Below are 26522 nucleotides of genomic sequence, written 5' to 3'. Positions count from 1 at the left end.
CCCTGTGTCTCCAGACTAATGACTTAACCTCTCCGAGCCTCCGTTTTCTCTTACAGATGCCGAGGTGGTGGCATGATCATACCTGTTCTGGAGGTGTTGGGTGCAGTTCTGATTGTTAGTGTGAAATGGCTTTATGGAGAGCTGATGATTGTATTCTGTAATTCATCTTCTTTTTCTTGGGTTATGACCTCTGCTGAGAGCTCAGTAAGTTGACCAAACAGATGACTAGAGACCTGGAAGCTCACATAGTGACTGGTCTCCTTTGGGGAAGGCTCCCAGGTGTATCTGGATCCCAGTGCACCCTGGGCATTGACCAAAGGTCTGCCAAAATGAATTAGAGTGACTTACGGGGGGTGAGAACCCGAGTATGCTCTTGACTGGTCCACAAACACTTGCTTTCTCTTTTCATGTGTCCACATCTCTAGAAGGAAGAGCACATAGAATCTCTGTGGACCTGGCCTTGTGCACAGAGAGTTGGGGAGCCAGGGAAGGAAAATGGGGATCCTTATTTAGGCTCAACCCCATAAAAAATGCCATTGTGTCTTTACACTTGGGACTACAGGTTGAAATACATAATATCTAAGCCCTGTGGAGAGAGTCTTAATGCAGCTTGTTTCCAGCTTTCCAAATGTCTGAAGTGTAAATGTCACAAATTTACCAAAAATATCCATTTGAAAGTTTATTAGAAGTCCTTTCGCGTTTACTTACTTTTGTGAAATCTGAGTAAGCATTTTTTTTTTTTTGTTCTAGGCAGTGCTTGCTATCTTCCATTAGAGGGACTGACTTTTCAGAAGGCGCCTTTTTGTAAGCTTGTAGCATTTATGCTTCTGCCTTTGTTGAGCCTGCTCTAAGACTTGGGCAACTCGGCCCACTGCATGGTGGCCCCCCCCACCCACCCACACAGGTGTTTACTGCATACAGGAAAGGTGTTCAGATCTGAGGCTTGATCAAGGTGATTCTCGGCTAGTGCTGGGGTGTCCTCAGAGCTCTAAAAGGGAAGGGTAAGCTCCTTACAAACCTTATCTCATTAACAAGTGATTGGCTACACTGTCCCTGTTTGAGAACAAGTGTAAAAATGCACCGGTGGCTCTGGAGATTTGAGGCACTGAGAGACTGAGATGTGACTTTCCCTGCAACCTACCCATTCTGCTTGACAACCCCCCAGCCCCCAATTTCTAGATGTGAACATCTGCCAAAAAAGACCAAATGAAAAGGGTCGAAAGGGTAGTTTTCCAATGGGACATATGACCAAATTCTAATCCTCTTCTGAACTGATGTTTACTCGGTGTGTGGCTAATCCCCAGAGAGATAATGTGTTTTGCACAGATATTCTGAGCATCTTTTTTGTCAACATCACTGGCTTCTTTCAGTTGATACGTTTTGTTTCCAGCTGACCTCCCCAGGTCTTTAATTCCTGACCTTCAGTGACAGGCTGAGTCTCCCAGTTGGATCTCAAAGTTTGCCGAAACCTTTTCCCCTGCTCTCGTCCCCTCTATTGAGAAACAGAATGGACCTCTGCAATGAAAGTCAGAAAGCTCTAGGCCATAGCTTAAGTTTGAGGGGGTATTTTTCATTGTTGGATTTCATAATGAAAGTATTTTTTAAATTTTCAGCAGATAATTTGGCTGGACGCAGCTGCTTGTACCGTGTGGTTACAAAGGCCATCCATTTCTTGGTGACTAAAGATTTGCACTGGTGCTTACACAAAAGTGCCTCCATGGACTATTGAATAACGTGTTGGTTCTTGTTCTGGCCTTTGTTTTCCTCTTGTGAGGCCAAGCAGCCAATGATCTCATTGCCTGCCATTGAGCATCCATCTGCTACCTACAGAATGCCAGGGTTGCGGGGAGCAGGGTCCCAGTCCACTTGATGGCAGCTCCCTAGGACTTGTGACTGGTTGGCACATCTTTACAATAATCAGATGAGAAGATGGGCATGGTTGCCTCACATCTGAGATCAGGTTTGCTTCCATCTGGATTGGGTGTGAGGCTGTGGCTGACCACAGGCACTGCCTTGCCAGGCCACACTGATGGCAAGATGCGCAGGGGAACCCAGAGCCGGGGACCTGCCTTTGCGTGTAGTGTATTGGGCAAGCTGATGTCCAACGGGCAAGAGGCTTCCACCGGCATCTGCTGGGCCTTTGTAAACCCTGGGGTTGCAGCCAGGATGTACATTTCCATTCAAGGCTGAATGGAAGGGAACAGCCCTGAAACTTCCTTATATGTGACCTGACAGTGACCGAGAACATGGGAGTGGAAGAGTGGGTGATTTCATGCATGGAAATTCTCTTGTGAACCCTGTTGCTCATCTGTGAAGGATTTCTTTGTGAATCAGAGTGCACCAGTTTACTTGACCCTTACCCTTGCCTTATATAAAGTGGAAGAATATGCTGGGTCAAACAGTTGTCAGTGTTTTTGCTTTGAAATTTATAATGCAAAATAACAATATTCTTGGAGGATGTAGTGATTAAAAAACTATGTAGCCATGGAAAGTTACTGTGACTCCTGTAACACTTTTGGATGAATTTGTTTTGTTGAGCACGGTAGTGTCTGTGTGAAATCTGTAAATGGTAGTTATGTATTTGCAACAGACATACTAAATCTTGGGGCAGTGCTTGGGACCCCTGGGTCTGTGAATGCCCTCCAGTAATTCGGTGCCCAGCAGCTGGGACACCTTGATACATGGTTCCACTTCTTTATTGATCCAATAAGAAGCCACATGAAGGAGGCCCCTCCCTCACCTACTCCCTGTGCACTAAAACTGAGGGCACATCCTCAGAGCTAACACCTGTGGGTATGTAGTCACGCCTATATGAATGTTTTCTGTGTTTCAAGAAATGTTTACACCTCTTCATTTTCTAATCCCTCCTGAATTCCCCCCTCACTATGTTCCCCCCTCACTATGCTTGCCTAATACACTACACGCAAAGGCAGGTCCCCGGCTCTGGGTTCCCCTGCACATCTTGCCATCAGTGTGGCCTGGCAAGGCAGTGCCTGTGGTCAGCCACAGCCTCACACCCAATCAAGATGGAAGCAAACCTGATCTCAGATGTGAGGCAACCATGCCCATCTTCTCATCTGATTATTGTAAAGACGTGCCAACCAGTCACAAGTCCTAGGGAGCTGCCATCAAGTGGACTGGGACCCTGCTCCCCCGCATTCTGAATTTGGCAATTCATATCTAAAGGCATGGTGGGTGGGGGGGCAAGCAAGCTTTCCATTAGAAAATGTAAGACATTTTGCTTAATGTCCCTAAAACTTCTTCCTTGGAGCCAGCCTACCAAAATTAATCCTGGGTCTGCTACTTTGTGACCTTGGAGAAGTAACTTAATCTCTCTGTTTCTATTCGCCATGTAAATTGTACACAGTAACAGTCCTTCCCTCCAGGGTTGCTGTGAGGATTAAGTAGGTTAAAATGTATAAAACTCTTAGAACAGGCCCTCACATGGTGAGCATGCTTAACAAATGTCAACCACCCTTACTGTTAGTTATAACTTTACTTACATGCTGGTAGAGTTTTATGTAGTTCACTAATCAACTTCGATTCTGTTCTTTGTAGCTATTTTCATGTGAAATTATGGTTGAAAAGTGAGCTGTATGATTCTTTATTGGGAACAGAAGTTTCAGATTACAGTGATATTTATTTTTTCCTTTCTTTTAATTTTCTTTTAGGACTAGACTTCAAACCTAGCTTGTATAGAGAATACTAACCATTTAGCTAAAAATGGTATTTTTTACGTGCAATGCATGTGGTGAATCAGTGAAGAAAGTACAAGTAGAAAAGCATGTGGCTATTTGCAGAAACTGTGAATGCCTGTCTTGCATTGACTGCGGTAAAGATTTCTGGTAAGTTCTAAACAATTCTTGAAGATCATATTAAATGTCCAGACCAGTTTTAGAAGCCCTGGCCCCATGAAGCCTTAAGGAAAAAAAAAAAAAATAGAGGTAAGTTTGAGGAAAGAAATTAAGGGGAAAAAAGTGCTTTATGTCTTGTTTTCTAAGGACAGTCCAAAGAGAAGACAAGGGGGAAGGGGGGAGATGAGGATGTTTGGAGCATTTGGTCCATTGGTGGCACTCAGCGACACCTCCTTGCCACCGTTAGGAGACCCTGAGAGGTGAAAAGTAAGGCTTCAGGAGCACAGTGTGCTGGTCACGCTGAGGAGTGGGACTTATAAACCAGAAAAAGAGTTGACTCATTCACAGTGGGGGCCTGGGGAAGACTGGGCTCCCCCAGAAGTTCACGGGTGATGGTAGAGGTGAGCTTCTGGCCCCCTAGTGTGTCAGGTACTTCCACTGTGAGGGGTCTTGGGAAAGGTGAGGACTGGGGGTGGGCCCAGGACAGATCTCTGACTTGCTTTCCTACTTTTTCCTGAGGTGGGTCATTATTTGCAGATGGCTCACCTCAGTCTTCTGCTGAGTCCCCTTCAGCTTCATACAGTTTAAGTGCAAAGGCGGCTTTTGGTGCGTCGGCCTCAGTGTCCTCTGCGGCGTTTGGAAGCCATCTGCTAAAAATCCATTTTACTTTTATTTTAGAGCAGCGATTTTTTAAAAGTAGTTTTTGGAAACTGCTAAAGGTTTTGTTCATAACTAATGCTGGGAGGAAGCCTGATCTATAAAGCAGGTGAAAATTGGGTTGTTTCTCATTGGGGGACCTTGCCCCCAACCTGGTCCCAGACATTTACCCAAGGATCCTGCAGAGCTTCAGAATGATTGTAGGAGACAGAATCAAGTCTCGTTTGCCAGGACTCACAGATCTAGAACTTTTTAGTGATAAGATTCCACTATTTTACTCCAACTTTTAACTTACTCTATAATGAATTAGTGCTGACCTACTCTATACATACTTATGACCAAAAAAAAGAAAAAAAATTACTCCCTTTCAGTGGGAGACATCTGTATAAAAATGGGTAGGAAGTTTGGGGGTGGGCTTTATACTGAGCTATCTGGAGGAAGGAGGTGATAAGCATAGGAAAACTGGAGTGCAGGAGGTCTGAGCAGCTACAAGCATCAGATAGAGCCTCCAGTTGGAGAATCAATCTGAAGGTAGAACTTTCTATCACTTTGAAGGGGCGATGACTACAAAAACCATGTGAAGTGCATCAGTGAAGAACAGAAGTATGGTGGCAAAGGTTACGAAGGTAAAACCCACAAAGGCGATATTAAACAGCAGGCATGGATTCAGGTAAGGTCTTTCTCATTCATCAGGTAGCTTCTTCTGACGTTTTCCGTTTTCTCTGGAAGCCTAATAACAAGTGCATCATATATGCAGGCAAGACGCAGAAACATTGTCTTGGGACAGGTTGAGGTTGAACAACTAAATCATGACAAGACGTTCTTATTTCTCTGTTAATACAGTGCAATGTAATTTGTCTTTGATCCCATTTTTTGCAGACTTCTTGCAAAAAAGGGTTTTAGAATTCTATTTTTCCCTTGGCTATTGGACTAAATGGATGCTTTCTAATCTTTATCTGCTTCTGATGATAATTCAGCTCTTGTCAATCAAACCATGTTGTAATCTGCCATATCTATCAGTCACCAGAATCGAGCAAAATAAAGATATTTTCATAAATATAAGGAGTTTCCCATTTAAATAAAATGGAAACATGCATAGTAAAAATGGCAAACACAGCAAAATCCCTAATTGGCCGAGAGGTACAGCTTCCAGAATGGTACCCCCCGTTTACAGAATGGATAGCAGGAAGGATTCAGAATAGAAGGTAGGATAAAGAAAAGATAAATGCCGTCTTTATGGAAATTCTCTGTTCTCCTAGAAACCAAACAAATAATAGTTAGCTCTCTTTGGTGTTAGAGTTTAAATGTGAGTTTTCAGACTTCTGGGAGGGAAAATCCTCCATTCACAAAGGACTAACTCAGTGCCCAATGCAGACTAAGAAGCCAGTGAAACTCCTTTTTTTAACAAAGATATTTAGGCCGGAGACCATCAGGCTCACTTTTGGGCTCATACTGAATCTTGATTCCCCCTCAAGAAACAAAAAAGACATTCTAGGCCCCGAGTTTGCGGTACCTGGGTGGAGGAGTTCCTTTGTGGCTAGAAGGAAATCTTCTGAAGGCAGGGTCTGCAGACTGCAGCCTGCTGGTTTACATGTTGTCTGTTGTTACCTAGAGCTACCAGGGCAGCGCTGAGTAGTTGGGACAGAAACCGGATGGTCCACAAAGCCTAAAATCTTGACTACCTGGCCCTTCACAGAAAAGGTTTGCTGGGCCTGCTGTAAACTGTCAGACTTCAGTAGCACTGTCCCTGGATTCTAGATCAAGAGCTGTCCGCCAGCTTCCGTCCTGGTCCACCTGCCCACTAGTCATCGGATTCCTCCCTGAGCCCCTAGCTGGCTGTGTGAACAGATGAATGAGTGTACTGGGAGAATGAATGAGCTGTCTGTGACCTCTCTGACAGCTGGACTCAGGGTGGGGCGGGGGGGTGTTGCACTTTTTAAAAAAATCCTTAAACCCTTCAGTTTTAAAGACAGAATTTTGGAATCCCGTCAGTATTAATGTTCTTGGAGCATCCTTCTAGACGTCTCTGTGCTCACACACAGAGTGGATAGATGGCTCAGGGAGAGAGTGCCTGCTTGCTGGGATCACAGTGTTTTCCTCCGAGCTTTGTCCCCAGTGCCCTGTTCTCTTGTGACACTACATGGCCAGTGCCCAGCCAGCTTGACTTCTTCCTATTCCACCTTGTGTCATTGTCTTGATTGGTTTTTCTGCCTGAGGGCCTAGAAAATCTATGTCTCATCCTCCTCTTTGTCTCCTGTACCCATTTTTCTCCTGTACCCAGCTTTCTTTCCTAATGCAAGGACATTATCCTGCATTATGCTGTGTTGATTTGTCCTGTTGGCTCATGAGTGACCATCTTTCTTGTGTGCTATCATTGCTTTCATTTGAATAGCTATCTTTTTCCTCTGCCTTCACTGAGATTGCCATAAGCATTTTCCTAGGGCAGTAATTTAATTTTCATCCCTGTTCTTTTCTTGCCATTTCAGATTTATTTATTAGATCTAGACAATCGCTTGTTGTCTTGGTCCTCAGGTAATTTCCGAGTCTGTAATAGCCATTTTTGTCTCAGTCTTTGGATCACTTTTGGCTTTTTTTTTTCCAAGTTTCTAGAAAATTATAAGTTACATAAGACCTAACATTGACCACCTTAACCCTTTTTAAGTACACAGTTAAGTACATTTCACACTGCTGTGCAACCAGCACCACTGTCCATCTCTAGAATGTTTTCATCTTCCCAAACTGAAACTCTGGTCCTGTCAAACACTAACTCTTCATGTCCCCTCCTCCCCCAGCCCCTGACAACTACCATTCTGCTTTCTCTCTCTCTCAATCTGACTACTCTAGGGACTTCGTACACTGTTTGCCCTTTGGCTCTTGCTGACATGGCCACCCTTATGCCAGTGCCATGCATTTGTGATTACTCTAGCTTTATGATGGGCTTGGAAATCAGAAAGCATGAGACCTCTAGCTTTTTCTTTTTCAAGACTATTGTAGCTATTTGTGTCCCTTCAGATTCCATGTGAATTTTAGGGTGGAGTTTTCTATTTCTGCAAAAAAAACCCCCACAAATGTCAATTGGATTTTCATAGGCTTGTATCTGAACCTATACCTCACTTTGGTTGGTAATGCCATCTTAATATTAAGTCTTTCAACCCGCAACACAATGTCTTTCCATTTATTTGTGACTTTTTTCTTTTTCTTTTTTAAATCATTTTTTTAAGTTTTATTTTTTAAGAAATCTGCACATCCAGCATGGGGCTTGAACTCACAACCCTGAGATCAAGAGTCACACGTTCCTCCTACTGAGCCAGCCAGGAATCCCTGTTTGTGTCTTGTTTAGATTTTTTCAGTGTTCATAGTTTTCAGCATATGTCTTTCCCCTCCTTAATGATTAAATTTATTTCACTCTTTTTGTTGCTGTTGTAAATGGGCTTAATTTCTTGATTTCATTCTCTCAGTGTCTATTAGTATATAGAAATCTAGAACTTAATTTTCAAGTGTGGATTTTGCATCCTGTGACTGCTGAATTTATTAGTTCTAATGGGATTTTATTTTTAATAGAATCTTTAGGGCATTCTGCACATTAAGACAGATCATTTATGAAGAACTGATTTTAATTCTTTCTAATTTGGATGCTTTTATTTCTTTTTCTTGCCTAATTGCTCCGGTTAGGACTTTTAGTACTGTGGTGAATTTATAAGCATAGACATGAATATAAAATCTAGCCTTGGGATGAGAAACCTCTAGCCATGGGAAAGTGTACTTAATTTGGCTTTCATGAAACTCCTGTGCCAGTTGTTTATTACTTTTGCTTTATCTTCCCTTTTTTTGTAGAAAATTAATGAATTAATAAAAAGACCCAATGTCAGCCCCAAAGTGAGAGAACTTTTAGAGCAAATTAGTGGTTTTGACAACGTTCCCAGGAAAAAGGCAAAATTTCAGGTATGGATTTGCTGAGTGGAGGGGATGTGTGGCCCACTGGTAACTGAGCATGCATGTACCTGTCAAAATGGAACAAGTGGTTTTTTTTCCTCCTTCTTTTTGTTCCTTATAGAATTGGATGAAGAACAGTTTAAAAGTTCATAATGAATCTATTCTGGAACAGGTGTGGAATATCTTTTCTGAAGCTTCCAGCAATGTAAGTCAGATCTAATTTTAGATTTGCAGTGTGGCAAAAGTGATTAGTAATAATGAAATGGGAATGTCTTATTTTTGGAGGTCAAGACAGCCTTCTTTTTCAGAGAGCCTCTTTGTGCCTTCATTTATGGGAAAGAATAAACTGAATGCACTGCAGAGAAGATTTCCTTATTGTGCAGAGAAAGGTATTTAATCCCAATGTTCGATAATGGTAGCAGCTAACATTTCCTTAGAAATTAGGCAGTGGGATGTACTGGAAAGAGCAGGAGCTTTGGGTGTCTGACAGACCTGGTTTGAATCCCTGCTGTGCTGTTGGCCAAATGTTTGATCTTGGGCACTTTATTTAACCTCTCTGAACCTCAGTTTCCTTATCTTAAAGAAAAGTGGATAGTCCTGTTCATGTCTTTATTCAGTACTTGGTGAGTGCCTAATCTGTGGCAGGCCCTGAACAAAAATGTGTAATATGTCAGGTGGCGACAGTGCCATGAAGAGAATAAACAGTGAGGACATGGGCGTGACCAGGGGTTCTTATGGGGAGGGGTTCCCAGAAGGCCCCGTACATGGATTAAAGCAGCTGAGACTATGGAAGCTCCCCTTTTTGCAGGTGCTGGTGTGGAGTGGGCATCTGCTGAGCCTCTGTCTCCTTCCCCTGCAGAGTGGGCACCTGCTTGCTGTAACTCAGCCTCCTAGCAGGTTCCATGTGAGAGACCCCCAGATGTGGACTCCGTGCAGAGAGTCTTGGTTTGATATCATGTGGCCATCTTACTGGTGACATTGTTCATTTAAACTTTTTTCCTCATTAATTCACCTTCACTTTGTTCCGACTTGGAGCTTATATCCCATTTGGAGACTTACATCATTAGTAGTTTGAAAAACAGCAGTGAGCTTTTCTGACTGTGTTTTATTCTATTCACGTTGGCAGGAGCTGACGGACTTATGTAGAGTAGTTTGGGCAATACCTTGGGATAACGATGAAACTGTCCTGGCATTTGACTCTTTCAGAACATACAAATTGGGCCTTTGGAATCTTAGAACTAGTCACATGCGTGCCATCCTTGCACAGGGCTGTGCTAATCTCTGCATTATCCCAGTTGTGGTATGTGTGCTGCCGAAGTGGGGGCTGTCACCAGTCATTTAATTAGCATTTCTGAGGCACCTTCTTTGTAAAGGTTATTTCCATGATTTTTAAGTAAGAATCGAAGATGTGGAATCACTTAGGTCACTGCAAAGTTTAGGAAAAATGTCTTTTCTGATTGCCCTTTTGAAACTGAACATATTAAGTAAAAGAATAATCAGTACGCAGCTCATGGAAACTGAGCTCTGTAAGACATGGCTTGTTGCTGCTTTGCCTCTGGTGTTGATCCAGCCAGCCAGAGGCCCTAAGTTCTCGTCTAATGGGATGCTTCCTCTGCCCCAGCAGAGCAGGCCTGGTCCCTATGCAGGCAGCTGTAATCAGGACAATGTCCTGCCCTCAGAGAGCTGTGTTCCAGTGTGGGACAGATAACTATGTACAGGGGTAAGCCAGAACACCACAACGGGGCGTGGGAAATACAAAGAGGAAATGGAAGGCGGGAGGAGGGGTGCAGAGTGGGAGGGGCTCTGTTTGGAAAAAGGGTCAAGGAAGGTGTCACTGAAGAGAGCGCATTTAGAGAGAGTGGAATGAAGTAGAAAGAAGATGGGGAATGGCTTTGTTCACTCATTACCAAGTGGCTGCAAGATGGGGTGACTGTCTCCCCCTCTAGGTGCAGAGGGGAGACAGCAGCTGGAGACATGGTCTGTACTGGGCAGAAGGCAGGCTTAGGTTTGTGGCTTTCAGTGGTCATACAGTGCCTGACTAAGATAGAAAATGAAACTGTAGGCCAGGAGTGAAGTGGCTTTGTCCCTTCTTCCTCCTGAGTCTGCTTCTGAGCTCATTTCCTGCCCTTCTGCCATGTGCCTGGTCTGGCTGATTTGAGCTGCTGGGGAAATGGCAGCTGGTCAATTTACCATTCCTCTCCCAGGGGCTGTGCTCTCAGCCAGGGCTGAGCACTGAATGAGGCGTGAGGCAAAGCCAGTCCTTTTTTCAGCTCATTTTGGGGGTTAGGAGTTCCCTCCTGAGACCCAGGCTCCCAAAGGAGGAAGACTGGAGGTGACTTGGCCTGTCACCTGGTTGGTACCTAATGAAGATGGCGCCCCTGTTGGGTGAGGAGTCCAGGGTTCCCAGAGCAGTTCAGGACATTTCTGGGGCCATCTCCTGCGAAAGGGCTATCGTGGAGACCAGCAGATTTTCAGGGGTGGGGCAGCGGGCAGTGGGACTCATTCTGCTAGAGTCTGTTCTCAGTCGGATTTGTGTGCTGGCTTGAATGAGGCAGTGCAGCAGCCGGACGTTTATCTTCCTCCAGGGCATGTAGCTCCTTAGCTACCTCTGCTTCCCTGCTTCCCGGGCTTCACCCTCCAGCCACGTGTCCCGGAGGCCTGTCCTCCATTCTGAATAACAAGTACATGAGACCTCTCTAGTACTGCAGAACTTACAGAGCCTGTCCTGTACGCTCAGTGGCTCCTTTGAGTGTCCTCAGTCTGCTCCTCCTTACTGAGTGCCATGAGCTGTAAGCCCAGTACATCACTTCCCATTTTATTCGTATATCAGCTGTACAAGGTACATCTTACACCCTTTCATTCTGTCAGTGAGGAAATCAGTTCGGAGCAGATAAATAATTTGCCCTGAGTCACCCGGCTAGTAATTAACTGAGCTGGTGCTTGAGTCCAGGTCTGCAGATGCGTAAATCCTGTGGTTTCTGCCATACCCAAGTGCTCACCTTCTATCAGAAAGAAAGGTGAAGAGTGCACTAAAATTAAAGGTCTAGCTTATGTGACATAAGGGTTCATCAGTTTTCCAGTGGAACGAAAATGTTTGTTAAATTCAGGGTGGAGTGTGGGCTGGGGGAAGTTTTTTTTCCCCCCCATTGGATAATATTTACTGCTACATTTTAGCTCTTGGTTGGAGGGGGTCAGAGTTGTAAAATGGTAAGTAGTAGACATTTTTCTTGGAACAGTTTGCTTAGTAGCCATGTGCAGTGATGTGAACGGTCTGGGATGAGTATTTATGCGTCTCTTGGTTTTGCCTTGTCATAAGGAAGCAGTCAGTAAGGGTCAAGACCGGCAGCCCCTCACCCAGGCGGTCAGTCCACCCCGCGCAGAGCTCTCTGCTAAGGTGCCAGCTTCTGGAACAAGTGACAGCACAGAAAAGCAAGCAGAGGTGAAGAAGAATAAGAGAGAAAGGAAGGAAGAAAGGCAGAAGAATAGGAAAAAAGAGAAGAAAGAACTAAAATTAGAAAACCACCAAGAGAACTCGAAGAATCAAAAGCCTAAGAAGCACAAAACAGCCCAGGCGGCTGGAGGGGAAGCCCTGAGGTCTGCAGGGAAGAAAAGCCAGAGAAAGGTGGGCGAGGCGGAGGGGGCTGCTGACAGGGCAAAGGATGGAGCTGGGGCCTGTGCAGGAGACGCCGAGGAGGAGCCCACAAAAGCTTGGCCTGCGAAGAGAAAGCAGAAGCACTTGGAAGGTGCGTGGCAAGTGTATGCTCTGGGCTTTGTGAAGCGGATTGTAAAGCCGCGAATTGGGGCTGGGTCAACTCTGAACCAAGTAAGGCCAAGGGCTTAAGCTTTGGGCTCTGGCCAGGCAAGTGAGCACCTCTCCATTTGCCATGTGCTCCTATGATGCGGAGGAGGAGAAGCCCACAGGTGCTGGGTTGCTTGGGCAGCGGGCAAGATGACAGATGTAAGCAGCCTGGCCTTTCATTAAATGGTAGCTGCTATTATAAATGCAAACCTTTTATTTATTTATTTTTCAATCCTGCTACTTAGATGACACAGATTATAAGAAGAAAAAGAGAAAGTTCTCAGGACCTCCGGAGGGCGGAGAACCAGAAAACCATGAGGCTCCTACAAAAGGTATGACTGCCATCATTGGGAGAGGTCTGCCCTCCAGGGTGGGAAGGACCTGGGACCTTCAGGCAGGTCATCCCCTCCAGAGGCCATGGAAGACTGAAAGCAGATTCAGGTAGGGTGTGAGAGCTCTGTGGGTCACTGTCCAGTGTCTTTCTAGTTTTAAGGGTAAAACTGTCTGGACTTGAAATACATGATCTTTGGAACTGAAGGTGAAGCCAGCATGGCCTTCTGAGGTGGTGTTTCCTTTCTCTTCTCCCTGCTTCCCTTGACCCTGTCCCTCTTACTCTCCTGGAAGTCCCCACCAGCCTCCCATCTCTGGCTGCTCCCCACGTCTCCTTGCTTGGAACTCCCTCAGCCAGAATGTATACTTGTCAGAACCCAGTCCCTGGCCTTCACTGTTCCTCTAAAATGCTGCCTCCTCCAATGAGATCCAAGGCTTTATTAGTGGAGGTTCAGTAACTGCCCAAGCTGGGTTAGATCTCTTAGTTTGGAACCCACCTGCACCTGACTTGGAACGTGTAAGCCTTTTTAAAATTCCTTTTTTGTTTTAAGACAATAGTAGATTCGCATGCAGTTGTAAGAAGTAAGAGAGACCTAGGTATCCTTTTCCCAGTTTCCTCCAAGGGTCACACCCTGCACAACTGAGTGTCTCCATCGATGCTGACATCCGTACAGTCAAGAGAGGAAGGTTTCCATCGTCCCAGGGAGCCCCACTGTGGGCCCGTGTTGCATGTCTGTTTCTCCCCTGCCCCACTTGCCCCTAGCAATCACTGATCTGTTCACTATTTTTGTAATTTCATACTTTCAGAACATTACCCAAATGACATCATTTAGTATGTGAATTTTTGAGATTAACTCTTTTCGCTCGGCCTTATTATCTGGAAATACATCCAGGTTGCACGAATTGGTAATCCTGTCCTTTGATTAAGTCCCAGTCCAGGGCATAGGTGGACGAGTTTGCTTGACCATTCATCTGAAGGACACGTGGGTTGTTTCCAGGCTTGGTTGCTCTGAGTGACATCTCAGGGATTAACAAAGCTGTGTCAGCGTTTATGCCCTGGTTTGTATGGAGCACGCATCACTTTTTCCGGAAGAAATGTCCAGGAGTGCAGTTGCTGTGTGGTGTGGGGCCTGTGTATTGTTTTTAAAGAAACTGCATTTTTAGGGTGGCCGCACTGCTCTGTATTACCCAGCAATGTGAGACTCTCCCGGGTCTCCCAGGTCCCAGCCAGAGTTTGATGGCGATACTAGTTCTTTTTCCATTCTGATTAGTGTGTAGTAATAGCTCGGGGTGATTTCAACTTGTTCATCCCTCATGATGGTGACATCTTTTTGTGTACTTGTTTGCCATCTGTTATCTCATTATAACATCTGTTCCTGTCTTCTGCCCCTGGTGAAGTTGGTTTTCTTTCTTACTATTAAGAGTTCAGAGTTCTTTACATATTCAGTCCCAAATACTAATTCTTGTTGGCTATGTGGTTTGTAAGGTTATTTTTTTCCTTTGGTTTATAGTTTATCTTTGTTTTCTTAAGAGAATCTTTCCTAATTTTTTTTTCCTTTTTTTTTTTTAAAAAAAAAAAAAAAGAGAGAAGGAGCAAGAATACGAGTGGCAGAGGGGGAGGAGCAAAGAGCAAGGAAGAGAGAAAATCCCAAGCAGGCTCCACAGTCCATGCAGAGCCCAGCAATGGGCTCCATCTCACAACCCAGAGCCAAAATCAAGAGTCATTCAACTGACGGAGCCACCCAAGTGCCCCATTAACAGAATCTTTTCTGGAGCAAAATTTTTAGTTTTGATGAAGCCTCATTTGTGATTTCCCCTTTAACAGGTCATGTTTTGGTCCCATGTCTGAGAACTCTTTGCTTATTAACCCGCAATCCCAAAGGTTTTTTCCCCACATTTTTCCTAAATGTTATAGTTTTATATTTTATTCTTCAGCCCGTGATCCAGCTGGAGTTGATTTTCAAGTAAAAGATGAGACTGAGTGCAAGGTTCATTTTTTTTGTGGGTCCCTATGTAATCGCTCCGGTGATTTGTTAAGAAGGCTCTTGTCACCTCACTGAATTGCTTTTGTACCTTCTCAAGTCAGTTTGGCCTCTTTGTGTAGTTCTCTTCTGGTTCTTAATTCTGTTTCATTGATGTGTGTGTCTGCCCTCTCCAAATACCACACAGTCTTGGTCCCTGTAAGTCTATCAGAGGTCTCAAAACCAGGGACCACTCATCCTGCTTCATCCTTGCAGTGGCGATGGCACTCAGGGTGCCCATATGACATGCAGTTCACTCACTCTGTGAGGGCGAGTTGGGCTTGTCGGCCCCTGTGCTCGGACAGGTCAGGTTCCTGCTACTTTGTACTGTCAGGTGTGTTAGTTTCCTGGGTGGCAAACAGATGTTACACAGATAGTTTCTTTATCCCTCTGGTAGTACACCAAAACAAAATGGTTTATGTATTATTCTTTATATTTTAGGTAAATTCAACTGGAAGGGAACCATTAAAGCAGTTCTGAGACAGGCCCCAGACAATGAAGTAGCCATCAAAAAGCTAAGGAAAAAGGTATGGCTCCTGAACGCAGGTATACAAGCTGGGGAGAGCCCCTTCTTAAAGCTGTACAGGTTTTGTGTTTTTTCCCCCATCTAAACTACTACACTTTTGTTTGTATCTTGGTGATTTTCAAGCTGCTCACTAGCTCCTCAGGGCTGATGGGAGGGAATTGGGCCAAATCCCATCATACTTTGTTAGCCAGAACAGTGCCCACATTAAACTTGAAAACGACAGTTTTTGGTGTTTAGCTCTCTTCTGCTTATTCCAGAGCAGTCGTTTCTTCTGTTTTTGCATCTAACTCTGCATTTCTGTGTGATACCCATCCAGCAGAGTGCTCTTATGTGTACAGGTGTCTGAATTTCCACAGAACACACCTGTGCTACCAATGCCTGTTGCTTTTGTTTTTTACTGTTGTCCTAATTCTGGGTTAAAGAAAGAACATTCCAGGCAAATTTTCAGGAAAAAGATCACCAATTTGATGATTGTTTTTCCTTGTGAAGGTTTTAGCTCAGTATTATGCAGTGACGAATGAGCATCACAAGTCTGAAGAGGAGCTCCTGACCATCTTTAACAAGAAAATCAGCAAGAACCCCACCTTTAAGTTACTAAAGGACAAAGTCAAGCTTTTGAAATGAACATTTTTATATTTAAAAATGGAATCTGTTCTGTTGATGTCTTTCACTGCTGTTTATAAAACATAATGAATTATAACAACTCCTAATTTTGCTTTCCAAAGCTGTATTTTTAAGTTAAGGATAAAGTCTATTTTTGGTAGAACTTTTATGAGAAAATATATTCTTATCCAAGATTCTAAATCTGGTGGTCAAAATTATTGTACTTGACAGAATACTTTTATGGTGAAAAACTTTTAAAATTTTACAAGTAAAAAAAAAAAATATTCCTTTTTTGGAGCAGACAAAATAAGTGTTTTAACTGCATCACTTTTATACAGTTTTAATTAGAGGTTTTGGTGGGTTTGTTGTATTGTCAGAACATGTGAAATGGTCACAAGAGTCCTCAGTCTGTGGCAGTCTGTGACTCTGCGGAAGGCCCCCTCTTCAGATGAGGTTTGTTTTAACAGTCTGGCCCATCCGCACTGTGGCCCTGTCCTGCTTCAGCCTGAGAGAGACTGTGACCACCTAGGGGAAGTCGCTTGCCTGAAACCGAGCCCATCACTTAGATGTGTTGATGTCCCAGGGTTCTGAGTGGATGGAAATGCTCTCAGACGAGGTATTCTGAGTCCTGTTGTGTGGTGCCGGAGGAGAGCTGTGTCCGGCCACTTGCTGAGATTGGAGTAGGCTCTGCCCACAGGTCCCTTACTCGCCCCCAAATTCAGCAGCAATGTGTTCCATTCTGATCTGGGGACAGGCCGCTGTGATGATGGGAGGGGCACTCTGTTGGGATGAAGGCTTTGGAATTGGGCCCAGAGTCAAGAGAAGCTCCGCAGCATTTCAAGATCTATGCTGGTTTTTATTTTTTTGTCAGTTGTACCAGGATGCATTTTTTAGAAATTTATTCTTTAGAGAGAGAGTGTGAGTGTGGGGTGGGGGTAGAGTGGTGGGAGGGGCAGAGGAGGATGGGGAGAGAATCTCCAGTAGACTCCCCGCTAAGCAGAGTCTGAGATGCCAGGCTCCATCTCACAACCCTGAGATCATGACCTGAGCAAAAACCAAGAGCTGGACGCTCAACTGACTGAGCCACCCCGGTACCCCTTTACTAGGATGCATTTAAGGCAGAGTTGGGCAAATGGGGCAGAATAAAGTACAACCTAGACTTAGGCCCTGGCAGAACCCTCAGTTCTGTCATCCTGTCTGTTAACCCAAGGTTTTTGAGCTAAAACTTGCGGGCAGCACCCAGCAACCATGAGGCCGACAGCTGCTCGGCAATGCTAACATAGTGCCTGGGTGCTGGGGCTGGAGGCAGCGGCCTCCCTTGAGCCCCATGAGGATGAAGAAGCAAGGCTGGCTCTGCAGGTTCTGATAGTCAGTGTCACGGATAGGGGTCTTCAGTGCTGCGGCTGATGGTGGGAAGGGCTCCCTAGGTGTGTAGTCATGCCTCTGGGTCTGGCGATGAGCATGATCCACATACCATTCCTGAGGGCCCTGCACACAGACCACCCTTTGGTTTTGGCAGCTGCTTGCCTAACTTAGACTCGAACACAATACTGGAGCCCCAGGGACTGTAGAAACTGATCTAATGGTATTTGTGACTGACTTTATAGCTTTGTGTCTGAGTTGAGTGTAACATTGAATTCTGCCATATTCTGCCTATTCCCACACTGGTCTGCTGGGTCTGGCCCTCGGGTATCTCTGAACCTGCCAGGATGCATTTGGACACCGTGTTTTTGTATGGGATACCTTACTTTCTGGTGCTGCCTGGATTTGTCAGCTGTGCACACTGCCGTTTTCCATGATGCCACTAACAAGCTGGGTTTGGGAGAAGATGGGCTATGAAGAAGCCAAAGAATGAGGCAGTGTGGGTACAGGGACATTTATGTGGATAAAGTTTGAAAACAGCAAAATTAATGTGGAGAACCCTGCGTGATTTTGCAAAATTTTGCTTCAGGCAAGGACAAGTGGCTTGCTCCTGGGGTGCAGGAAGATGACCTCTCTGCCCCAGCACCCAGGCACTATGCTAGCATTGCCGAGCAGCTGTCGGCCTCACGGTTGCTGGGTGCTGCCCGCAAGTTTTAGCTCAAAAACCTTGGGTTAACAGACAGGATGACAGAACTGAGGATTCTGCCAGGGGTCCTTGTGAGAATAAGCTCATAAAGTCAGGTCAATAGCATTTTTATAGGCTTGGAGACTTTCATGAATATCTTTGAAAAGTTCTCATCTTTCTAAACATACCATTTCTCTTTCAGAGTTAAAACTTGAGCTGCCCAGGTCCTATTAAAACATTTACTTTGAGGGGCACCTGGGTGGCTCAGTCGGTTAAGCGTCTGCCTTCAGCTCAGGTTGTGAGCTGCCTCTCCCTCCATCTGCCTCTCTACCGCCCCGATCATGTTCTATCTCTCAAATAAGTAAATAAAATCTTTTAAAAAAATTTTACTTTGAAAATCTCACTAGCCTGTAATTACTTCTTTTTTTTCCAAAATAGATTTCTCAGAATTGGGGAGGGGGAAAAAGCAACAGTTTTTGATATAGATTGTTTTTTTAGATAATGCTTTTGCAGTTGAAGGAGGCAAGTTCTTAGAGATCAGAGGTTTTATCCAACTCATTCCCATTAGTGAAAGCTATGGACAGTTTGTCTTACTTCGTTATTCCACCACTGAAAACGGATCTTCCTGGCTGATGTTATTCTTTTTTGTCTCAGTGATGAAGGTGGACTCCAGTGCAAAGTAGATAACTGAACACTGTTGACTTATACCTAGATACAGAACCATCATCGCACTCTTAAACGATTCTAATTCCCTGTGTTATTGAAGGAAACTGGAGATCAATTATTCATCCAAAGGAAAGGCATATTCTATATATTTCCCCATACTTTGTGGTTACTAGAGCTTAATATATTTTCAGCTTTCAAGAAATGGCTAACATAGACCTTCTAAGTTCCTTTTCTATTCAATGAGTGGACACTGTCTTTATGGATGCCCAACATCGATCCCTTTTTTTGCTAAGGACACGCTTGGCTGGCCCCAGTGTTGCGAGGCTCCTGGTGCAGGTACGGGGCTTCTCCCTTTCTACTGGGTGTCTACTGAGGACTATAATCACGGAGTCATCGCCTGCATATCAGCTGTGAGAGATGAGGCCCAAAGGTTTTCCAGAGCCTTCTTACCAGTTTATAGGGCACCCCTCAGTGCATGAGGGCTGGTGAGTTTTTTTTGCCCAGAAGTGCACTGAAATTTAGTGCTTCTCAAATTTCCATCTCTGGGTCTCTCTTCTCACACTAGCTCTGCTAGTCAATGCTATCAAGTCACTGGGAGTTACCAGCAGCTTCATAGCTGCAGAAAACTACCTCTACATTTTCACAGATTTGAGTGATGTTGAATCAGCACAGCCACATCCTCCCCCGCAAAGAATGACATACTAGTAGATAAATCTACCACTGTCTTTTCAGCATTTCAAGAAACTCAGGATCCTGCTCAGCTCACTTACTAGATTTCCAGACTCCTGCAATTTGGGTTCAGACCTCCCTTCTAATTCCCTGTCTTGGGTACAAAGCAGTCGTATGCACTGGGGGAAAGAGAAGCCCTTTGTTTTGAGCATGAAGCCTTGTCCAGATTTTCTTAGGGTGGGATCCAGGGACACTCTAATTTAGTCCCTTTGATTTAAATGATTAAACTGTCCCTTTGGTAGTTTAAGCTATAATTGCGGAGTAAACACAGATGTCAGAGTTGAAAGCTCAGACATGGCTTGGAAGGTCAGGCCTTTGTTTAGCCACAGAGCAGTTATTGTGAGCTGCTGAAACATGACCTTTGCTGCTCTGCCTTCCCTGGTGACCTCAGGCCGACTTGTGCTGGAGGCCCGCGGTGGTCCATATATTAGATTTCCCCCCTGTAGATCAAAGGTGGGTACAACCTCGGTTCTACTGGGTAGTTGCCAACAGCTCTGCTCTTGGGACCTGGCATCAGGTTTGCATTGGGATGCTAATGGTAATGTTATAGGGTCGCCCTGCTCTGACCAAGCTGATCTGAACAGAGAGCTATTTTATAGCTAAAATTGAAATGGCAGTCCCTCTTCTAGGTTTCAGGGGGAAAAAAAAAAGTCCAGGCAACAGAACTTTCTCCTTGATAAGGAGTCCCTGCCTAAAAAATTCACCACATCTGTCACCATGCATGCGATTCTAGCTCAGATACAATGGAAGTGGCTGTGAACTTTTATAGCACTGGGTCAGTTTTCACTTAATTTATGCATATTTCATGATATTCCACAAAAGTGCCTGGCACTCTACTGCCTGGGAGTGATTCTACTCAGTGGCTGAAGAGTTGAGTAGTATTTGAATGAGTTTGAGAACCAAGGGTTAAAGGGAGCTGGTGGTTCCAAATCCTTGTCCTGATGGAAGCCAGGGTGAAGCCAGCTCTCACCCTGATTGCAGGCAGTGACCTCAAGGGCTCTCTGTGCCTGACTGTGTTGGTCCCTGAAACCAGGTCTCCATCCAGCCTTGTCAAGAGCCTGGTGCTGTGATGTGGCCTTGCAAACAGGGACTCTGTTCTCCACCACCAATCTCAGAAGGCTGGGATTTTCTTCCCCTTGTTTTGTCTTTTTAATGGGAGGTTTCCTCGGGAGTTGTGGCCATGTCCTTGGGGTGGTGCCCAAGGAGGGTGTAGGGTCCAACGGACCCTCCTCAAGCAAGGATTCACCCTCCTTGAAGGTAATACCTTCATTTTCCTGAGCTTGGCAGGACGAATTCCCTGTGTGACTTGTGTGACTTTCGGGGCATTGGTCCTATGTTGGATGTCTTAAGGAAATGACAGGCAGACTCTTACTGGCATAAAAGCAACCCCCGGTTTGCACTTCTGTACTATTGTCTGGCATGCCTTAAGACTTCATGTGAGGTATAGCAACTAGATTTTATCTGATCTGTTAATGCTAGTCAATTGGTGGTGATTTTCTGGTGTCCTTCAGAATTTGGAGGCCCTACCCCAGTGTTTAGGAAGGGTAAGAAATGCCAGGATTGATTAGCCATGCCTGCCACAGGTCTGGGTGGGAAAAGGCCAATCAGGTCACATATACTGTCTTCCTCGTGTCTCGCTGAATGAATGAAGTGGCCCAGCATCTCGGAGCCAGCACTTGGCAAGAATGAGCTCTGGGCTCTCTGACTTTTCTATAGCTTATGTCCTGAAATGCTCTGAGTCATCAGAGCCCGCTTAGCCTAGCAACTCAGAGCTTAGGCTCTGAGGCCAAACCTGCCTGAGTTCTACGCTCCAGTTCACAAGCTGTGAGGCGACAGGCCAAGACCCGGGCAATGAGGGGCCTTTCGGCTCTGATAAATAAGGTATGTACTCAGCAATTACAATGAATCTCCCAAAAAGATCACTGAATCCTTCTATCAAGGGACTAAGGTAATGCTTCATCAGATCCCAGTCATGCTGGTGACTACCTCACGTGGTTGCTGTGAATATTAGTCCTTCCAGGTAAGGTGCTGGTCAAAGATGGCTACTGTTAACATCAGCCTGACCTCTTCCTATGGGAAGGCCACCAGGCTCACCCCTTTGAGGCTGCACTGCTGGGACCTGCCATTGCTTCACTGGTATTGACCATGTGCCACTCCTGGTCTGCTCTCCCCAATACCTAGACTTCACTTCCCTGATGACACTGGGTTCCTCATGTGGAGTGCTAAGCCCTTTATGTCTGCATCTGTCCATCTCACAAATCTTTCACCTAGTCCAGGAGGGGGCTGTAAGACGCCCATTCTGTGGATGAGGAGATGTGAGAACTTAAGTGACTTGCCTCAGGTCACATCAGGATCAGGATATGAACTCTGCTGTCTCCTTGATACTGTAGTTTTTTCTCCTCCTGACCAAAAATTCCTTGGGTCAGGACCCCCTTCTTGTTTCCACCTGCCTTTTCTTAGAAATGAGCTTGTTTTATTTGATGACATGCACGCCATCAACAGGCCAAATTCTAGGCAATGAATGATTTAGATCTTGTCAAGGACAAGACCGCCAGTCCCCGCCCTTACCCCCTCCTTCTCCATCTAGCTTTAGGAACGGTCCTTTTCCTGTCCTGTTCTTGTGGCTGAGCTGAGCACCTCCCTGCCGCCTGACCCACTAGCCCCAGCAGGAAGCTTCTCCATTCTTCTCCCTAACACCCTATCCCAGAACACAGAACACTGCGTGTCTTCAGAGGTTGACCGGGGGCTGCTCTGGTGCTGGGCAGCAGGGCTCCAGAATCACACTGATGTCCCTTGTCTGACAATTCCATCTCTCACTGCTGCAGGACAGTGTGACCACAGAAAACCCCAAAGTGACATAGATGCTGAGGGTCAGAAGCTGGCATGCGAGGGGTGGCAATGGGCAGAGGGTGCAAGCCAGCTCTCACCCTCTGCCACAGACACACAGTTTCCTCAAAGCTGAGTCATGTGGCCGCTCCCAGAGCTAGCCTCACTCAGACTTGACTGAAATCCTAGTCCTTCAATCCTGTAAAATTCTTCAGTGGAATTCCAATAGGCTTCTTAAAAAAAAAAAAAAAATTGCGTGTATATTTTATGATGCTTATTGCTGTGGTTATCATTACTGTTTTTCTTGGGCTGGTTAGGGTTGGTTTTAGTTGTGGTTAACTAAAAAAAAGTCTCTCTGGGGATAACCAGGCGCCTAACAACAGGCAGGCCACAACTAAGTCCATCTGAAGAGGGTTCAGGTGGAGTCATCATGTGATTCATCCCCTAAGTGACTGAGCATTTCCCAACTGCTAGGATTTTCCAACTGTACCCCACCTGGTCCCAACTCTGCCTTCACCACAAGCTACAAGTGAAGAAACCCAAAACTAAACATAGCTATGAAAGTGATCAAACGTAAAAGATAAACAGTAAAGTGATAAAAGCCTAATGAACACAGATCTGATATTCAAAGGCATCTCTGACCTGTAAAAACAACCAAAGAATGAAAATCCCCAAAGGAAAATGACGTGCAAATAGACAACAAGTGAAAAAAAACCCTGTTAATAATAAAATTAAAACGGCAGAAACAGGGTGTTTGGGTGGCTCAGTTGATTAAGCACCTGACTCTTGACTTGGCTCAGGCTGAACTCACAACCTGAGTTCAGCACGGAGTCTGAATGAGATTTTTTTCTCCCTCTCCTGCCCCTCCTCCCCATTTGCGCTCGCTCTCTCTCAAATAAATAAATCTTTAAAGAATAAAAAATAAATAAAATGGTAGAATCACCTCTCTAGCATTATCACTTAAGAAAAATTTACCAGAATGATCAAGTCAGCTATGGGTGCAAAGTTGAAGAAGGTTTCTCCTGCCTGCTGCTGGTGGAAGTGTGAAGTGACTGCCCATTTGGGAGCTGTTTTCAAAGTACTGATCAAAAGCCTCTAAAATGTTGTCTTTTTAGGTAGCAATCCCAATGCCATAGTTTTCATCAGGGAAATGGAGTTGTGCAGAAAGAGAAACCTGTACTTCATTACATTGTTTATATAATTAAAAGACTTTTTTTTTAAAAACTGGCTTTCCTTTCGGAATGAAGGGCGGTATCCCAAGTGACACAAACGAACATTTACTAAGCACTTCCCACAGGCCAAGCCCTTCCTTCAGAGCTCTGCATGTCTGACCTCATTCCTGGAGATGCTCACCATCCAGCTGGGCCCAATGCAACAGCTACATGGCCCAGTGGGAGGACAGAGCCACACTGGTCTGGACTCTGGGTGGCACATAATACAAAACCTCTTAAGTGGCATTAGTTTTCTTAAAAAGTGATTTTTTTTTTTTTTTTGGCCTCAAAAATCAGTGACCTCTCAGCAATAGATTAATGACAACAGGTAAGACTTACTGAGAGTTTTCTCTGGGTCAGACGCTGTTCTAAGCACTTTGCATGTATTAATACTTTTGATCTTTACCCAATCCTGTGAGGTAGATGTGATCCTTAATCCATTTTGCAAATGAGGAAACTAAGGCAGAAGAGCAGATACCTGGCTTGCCCAACACTGGAACAGCAAGTTGTGGCAGAATCAGTGATGCCAGTCAGCCAGGAAGCTGGCTCCAGAGCTCATGTTCTTACCTAGGTTAACCAGGGCTTGGCGGGAGTCAAGATTGAAATGATGCTACCAACAATGCTTGGCTTGCATCTCAGAGCTTCCTTCCTAGGTTGGCTTTCTCCATGGGTCTCCGTGGTGGCAAACCCAAGACCATACTGGCCTCACAGCTTATCATACCATCAAAGGAGGTCTCAGCAGCCCCAGCTCAAGTCCCAGGGACTGTCAGGTCTGGTCTGGGTCCGGTGTTCTCCCCTAGGACAGGCTGGGTCTCATGGGAACTCTGCAGGACTACTACAGAGAGGAAGGAAAGTAGCTTCTCAGAGGATGGGATATGTGTTCACACTGAAGACCAGTTAACTGTGACCAACGGTTGAGGTGAAAACTGGGTAATGAAATTCCTGCTACGTGTCAGGTGTTTGCAAGGTACTGGGGAACTACTAAGATATGGTTGTTGCCCACAGTCAGGTGGGAGAGCACAAGTGGAAGGAAAATCACAAGAAGCCTTTCTGGAGCCCAAGGAGAAGGGAATAACTGATTAGGAGGTGAGCAGGATCTGCAAGGCTAAGTAAGTAGTACAGAATAGTAACTATCTTCTTGAACACATATCATTTTCCAGGAAATAAGCTAAGTGATTGGTACACATTTATCATCACTCTGGTACCTATTGTGTCAAGATGAGGAAACTGATATTTAGAACAATGAAATACCTTGTCCAAAGACCCATCATGATGGAGACAGGAGTCAAAATTTTATAAACACATTGGATGTAACCAAGTTGCTAAGGACAGCCAGCAAAGGTCATAGTCAATTTCATTTTTCCCCATAAGTAATTGACATTGAAAATGAAATCCCTTGGTTGGTAGCAATCTGATATCAGGTTATCTATTAAGGTACACAGAACACACAGTTAAGAACTTATTTAACTGGCCCCAGCAAAGAAGATGTGGTCATTAAATACTGGACTTTTTCCAACCTGCTTTTAAGTATCATCAATATGGTGTGCGAGTAATTCCATTAAAAATATCAGGGGAAAAAGGCTAAAAGGGCTTCAGATCCAAATACAAAGACCCTGAAACCATCAAAGAGGAAACTGGATCTGACCTGAACATACTACATATGGAAACCCTGGAGTCACTGTGATGCTCTGGGGAATATTCAGTTACAAGGGAGACCCAGCACTGACCTTCTTGCAAGGAGACAATCAACAGAAGACTGTATTTGATAGGAGGAATTCACTTCCTGTTGACAAGGCTTCTAACCCTGTACAAGAGAGAAAAGAGGGGAGGGCGAAGACCTCAGTTGGCTTTGAACTGATGAATCCTGGTTCTTGAGGAGTCTGAAAAGAAGAAGAAAAAACAAAACCAAACAAAAAAGGAGGCATTGTGTAGAAAGGCCATATGATCTATCCAGCTGTTACATCCTTTGCTCCTACGAGTTTGCTAGAAAGGCTGAAGGAATGACAGAAGCCAACCAGCAGAAACTTGGCATTCTTCTCTTGAATACTTATTAAATCTCTTCTGCAAATACTCATGACATATAGAAGATACCAAAGTGCTTATTAATGCAAACTTTACCTCCTGGGCTGCTTCCTAGGCTATCCGCCCATGTATTCAATCCACCTCAAGCCACTCCCCCTGCTGCCCACACGCCCAGCAGAGCACACAGCCCTTTATTGGTGCCCCCATAACTCCACATATGGTATTTCTGTTACAGCCCTGTATTGAAATCGACTCCTCCACTAGATTCTAACTCACCTCTGTCCCCAGCACTTTAGTGGATATGGTTGCTCAGAAAAGGCTGACTGAATTAACAAAAATTCGTACATTTCTTCTTCTGTACATTTATAAACACTGCACTACACTGTAGTAGTTCTCTGTGGTCATCTTCGGTCCAGGAGTGCCTCAAGGGCAACGTGATCTCTTACTCATCTTTATCTATTGCCAAGCATAGTGTCTAACAGTTCCCAGCAAATAGCAGGTGCTCAGTAATCATATTGCAATAGTTAAGCACAGAATTTTTCAACACATGATGCATAGGGCCGGGTAGGAGAGTAATAAACGGGTCCACTACTGGAAAAAGCTTGTGAATTCGTGACAGTCTTTCTTGGTTAATGTACGTAATGGGAAGCGGCAGTTCTCCGGGCAAGTACAAATTCGGCTCCCACGTTCCTGGCGGAGGCAATTTCTCACGAGTCGGGAGGAGGCTAACATGAACCACACACGGGCGCTCCCTACTTAAACCCCACAACAGATCTAAGAGGATACAGACCCAGAGAGGTTTATCTCTTGCCCAAGCCCATCAGAGGCAGGGGCGAGGATCGAGGCTGGGCAGCGGGCACTGGGACCGGGCGGCTGGCCTTTCCACCTCCCAGGGCTGCCTTTGGCCCTTTCAAGTCTAGCTGGACGACTCCTGAAGAGGAAAAGCAGGGAAGAAGCCGGGGTGCTAAGATGCTCTGGGCACAGGGGAGTCAGAGGAGGCTCGGTCAGTAAAGAGCCGAGGGAAACAGGCGGCGCCACTTAGCCGCGCACCCTCGCCTGGCACGCATTTGGCGGCACTGAGAAGCCTGGTCCTTCTGGCCTTCCGTAGGTCGGAATCCAACTGGGATCTCTTCCGCGGGGGCAGGGTCAGTATTTTTTGAAATTCAGATTCTGTGTACTCGAGCTCGGAGGTTGCAAACCCAACCCCACCCTAGAGTCTCACCAACTAAAACCGCGAAAACTACATAATCCCCACTCCTCACAGCCACACACACTTCCGTCGGAGATCCAATGGCGGA

General features: G+C 45.2%; 1 protein-coding gene and 1 long non-coding RNA gene across 6 annotated transcripts; one reads left to right on the top strand and one right to left on the bottom strand.

Moving 5' to 3' along the window:
* Positions 1–666: 666 nt before the first annotated feature.
* On the bottom strand, positions 667–26522 carry LOC131826310 (uncharacterized). Of its 5 annotated transcripts, none has more exons than XR_009351540.1 (4): positions 25501–26522; positions 24930–25006; positions 4401–4504; positions 667–988 (listed from the first exon to the last, which is right to left on the bottom strand). It is a non-coding gene; the product is annotated as an uncharacterized LOC131826310 (long non-coding RNA). The 5 variants fall into 5 exon arrangements; XR_009351537.1 differs by lacking the exon at positions 667–988 and adding an exon at positions 3784–3918 and having other exon boundaries at positions 24930–25082; XR_009351536.1 differs by lacking the exon at positions 667–988 and adding an exon at positions 3784–3918.
* On the top strand, positions 3705–15924 carry LYAR (Ly1 antibody reactive). Its single transcript, XM_059165339.1, has 8 exons — positions 3705–3845; positions 5067–5181; positions 8346–8453; positions 8566–8649; positions 11761–12187; positions 12489–12575; positions 15036–15121; positions 15610–15924. The coding sequence occupies exons 1-8, from the start codon at positions 3724–3726 to the stop codon at positions 15742–15744; spliced, it is 1164 nt and encodes a 387-aa protein (XP_059021322.1). The 5' UTR covers positions 3705–3723; the 3' UTR covers positions 15745–15924.

This window comes from Mustela lutreola, chromosome 1 (genome assembly GCF_030435805.1).
Source record: "Mustela lutreola isolate mMusLut2 chromosome 1, mMusLut2.pri, whole genome shotgun sequence".
Classification (NCBI taxonomy): Eukaryota; Metazoa; Chordata; class Mammalia; order Carnivora; family Mustelidae; genus Mustela; species Mustela lutreola.
Note: the sequence above shows the minus strand (reverse complement) of the source record. Positions and strands in the feature narration are given on the sequence as shown.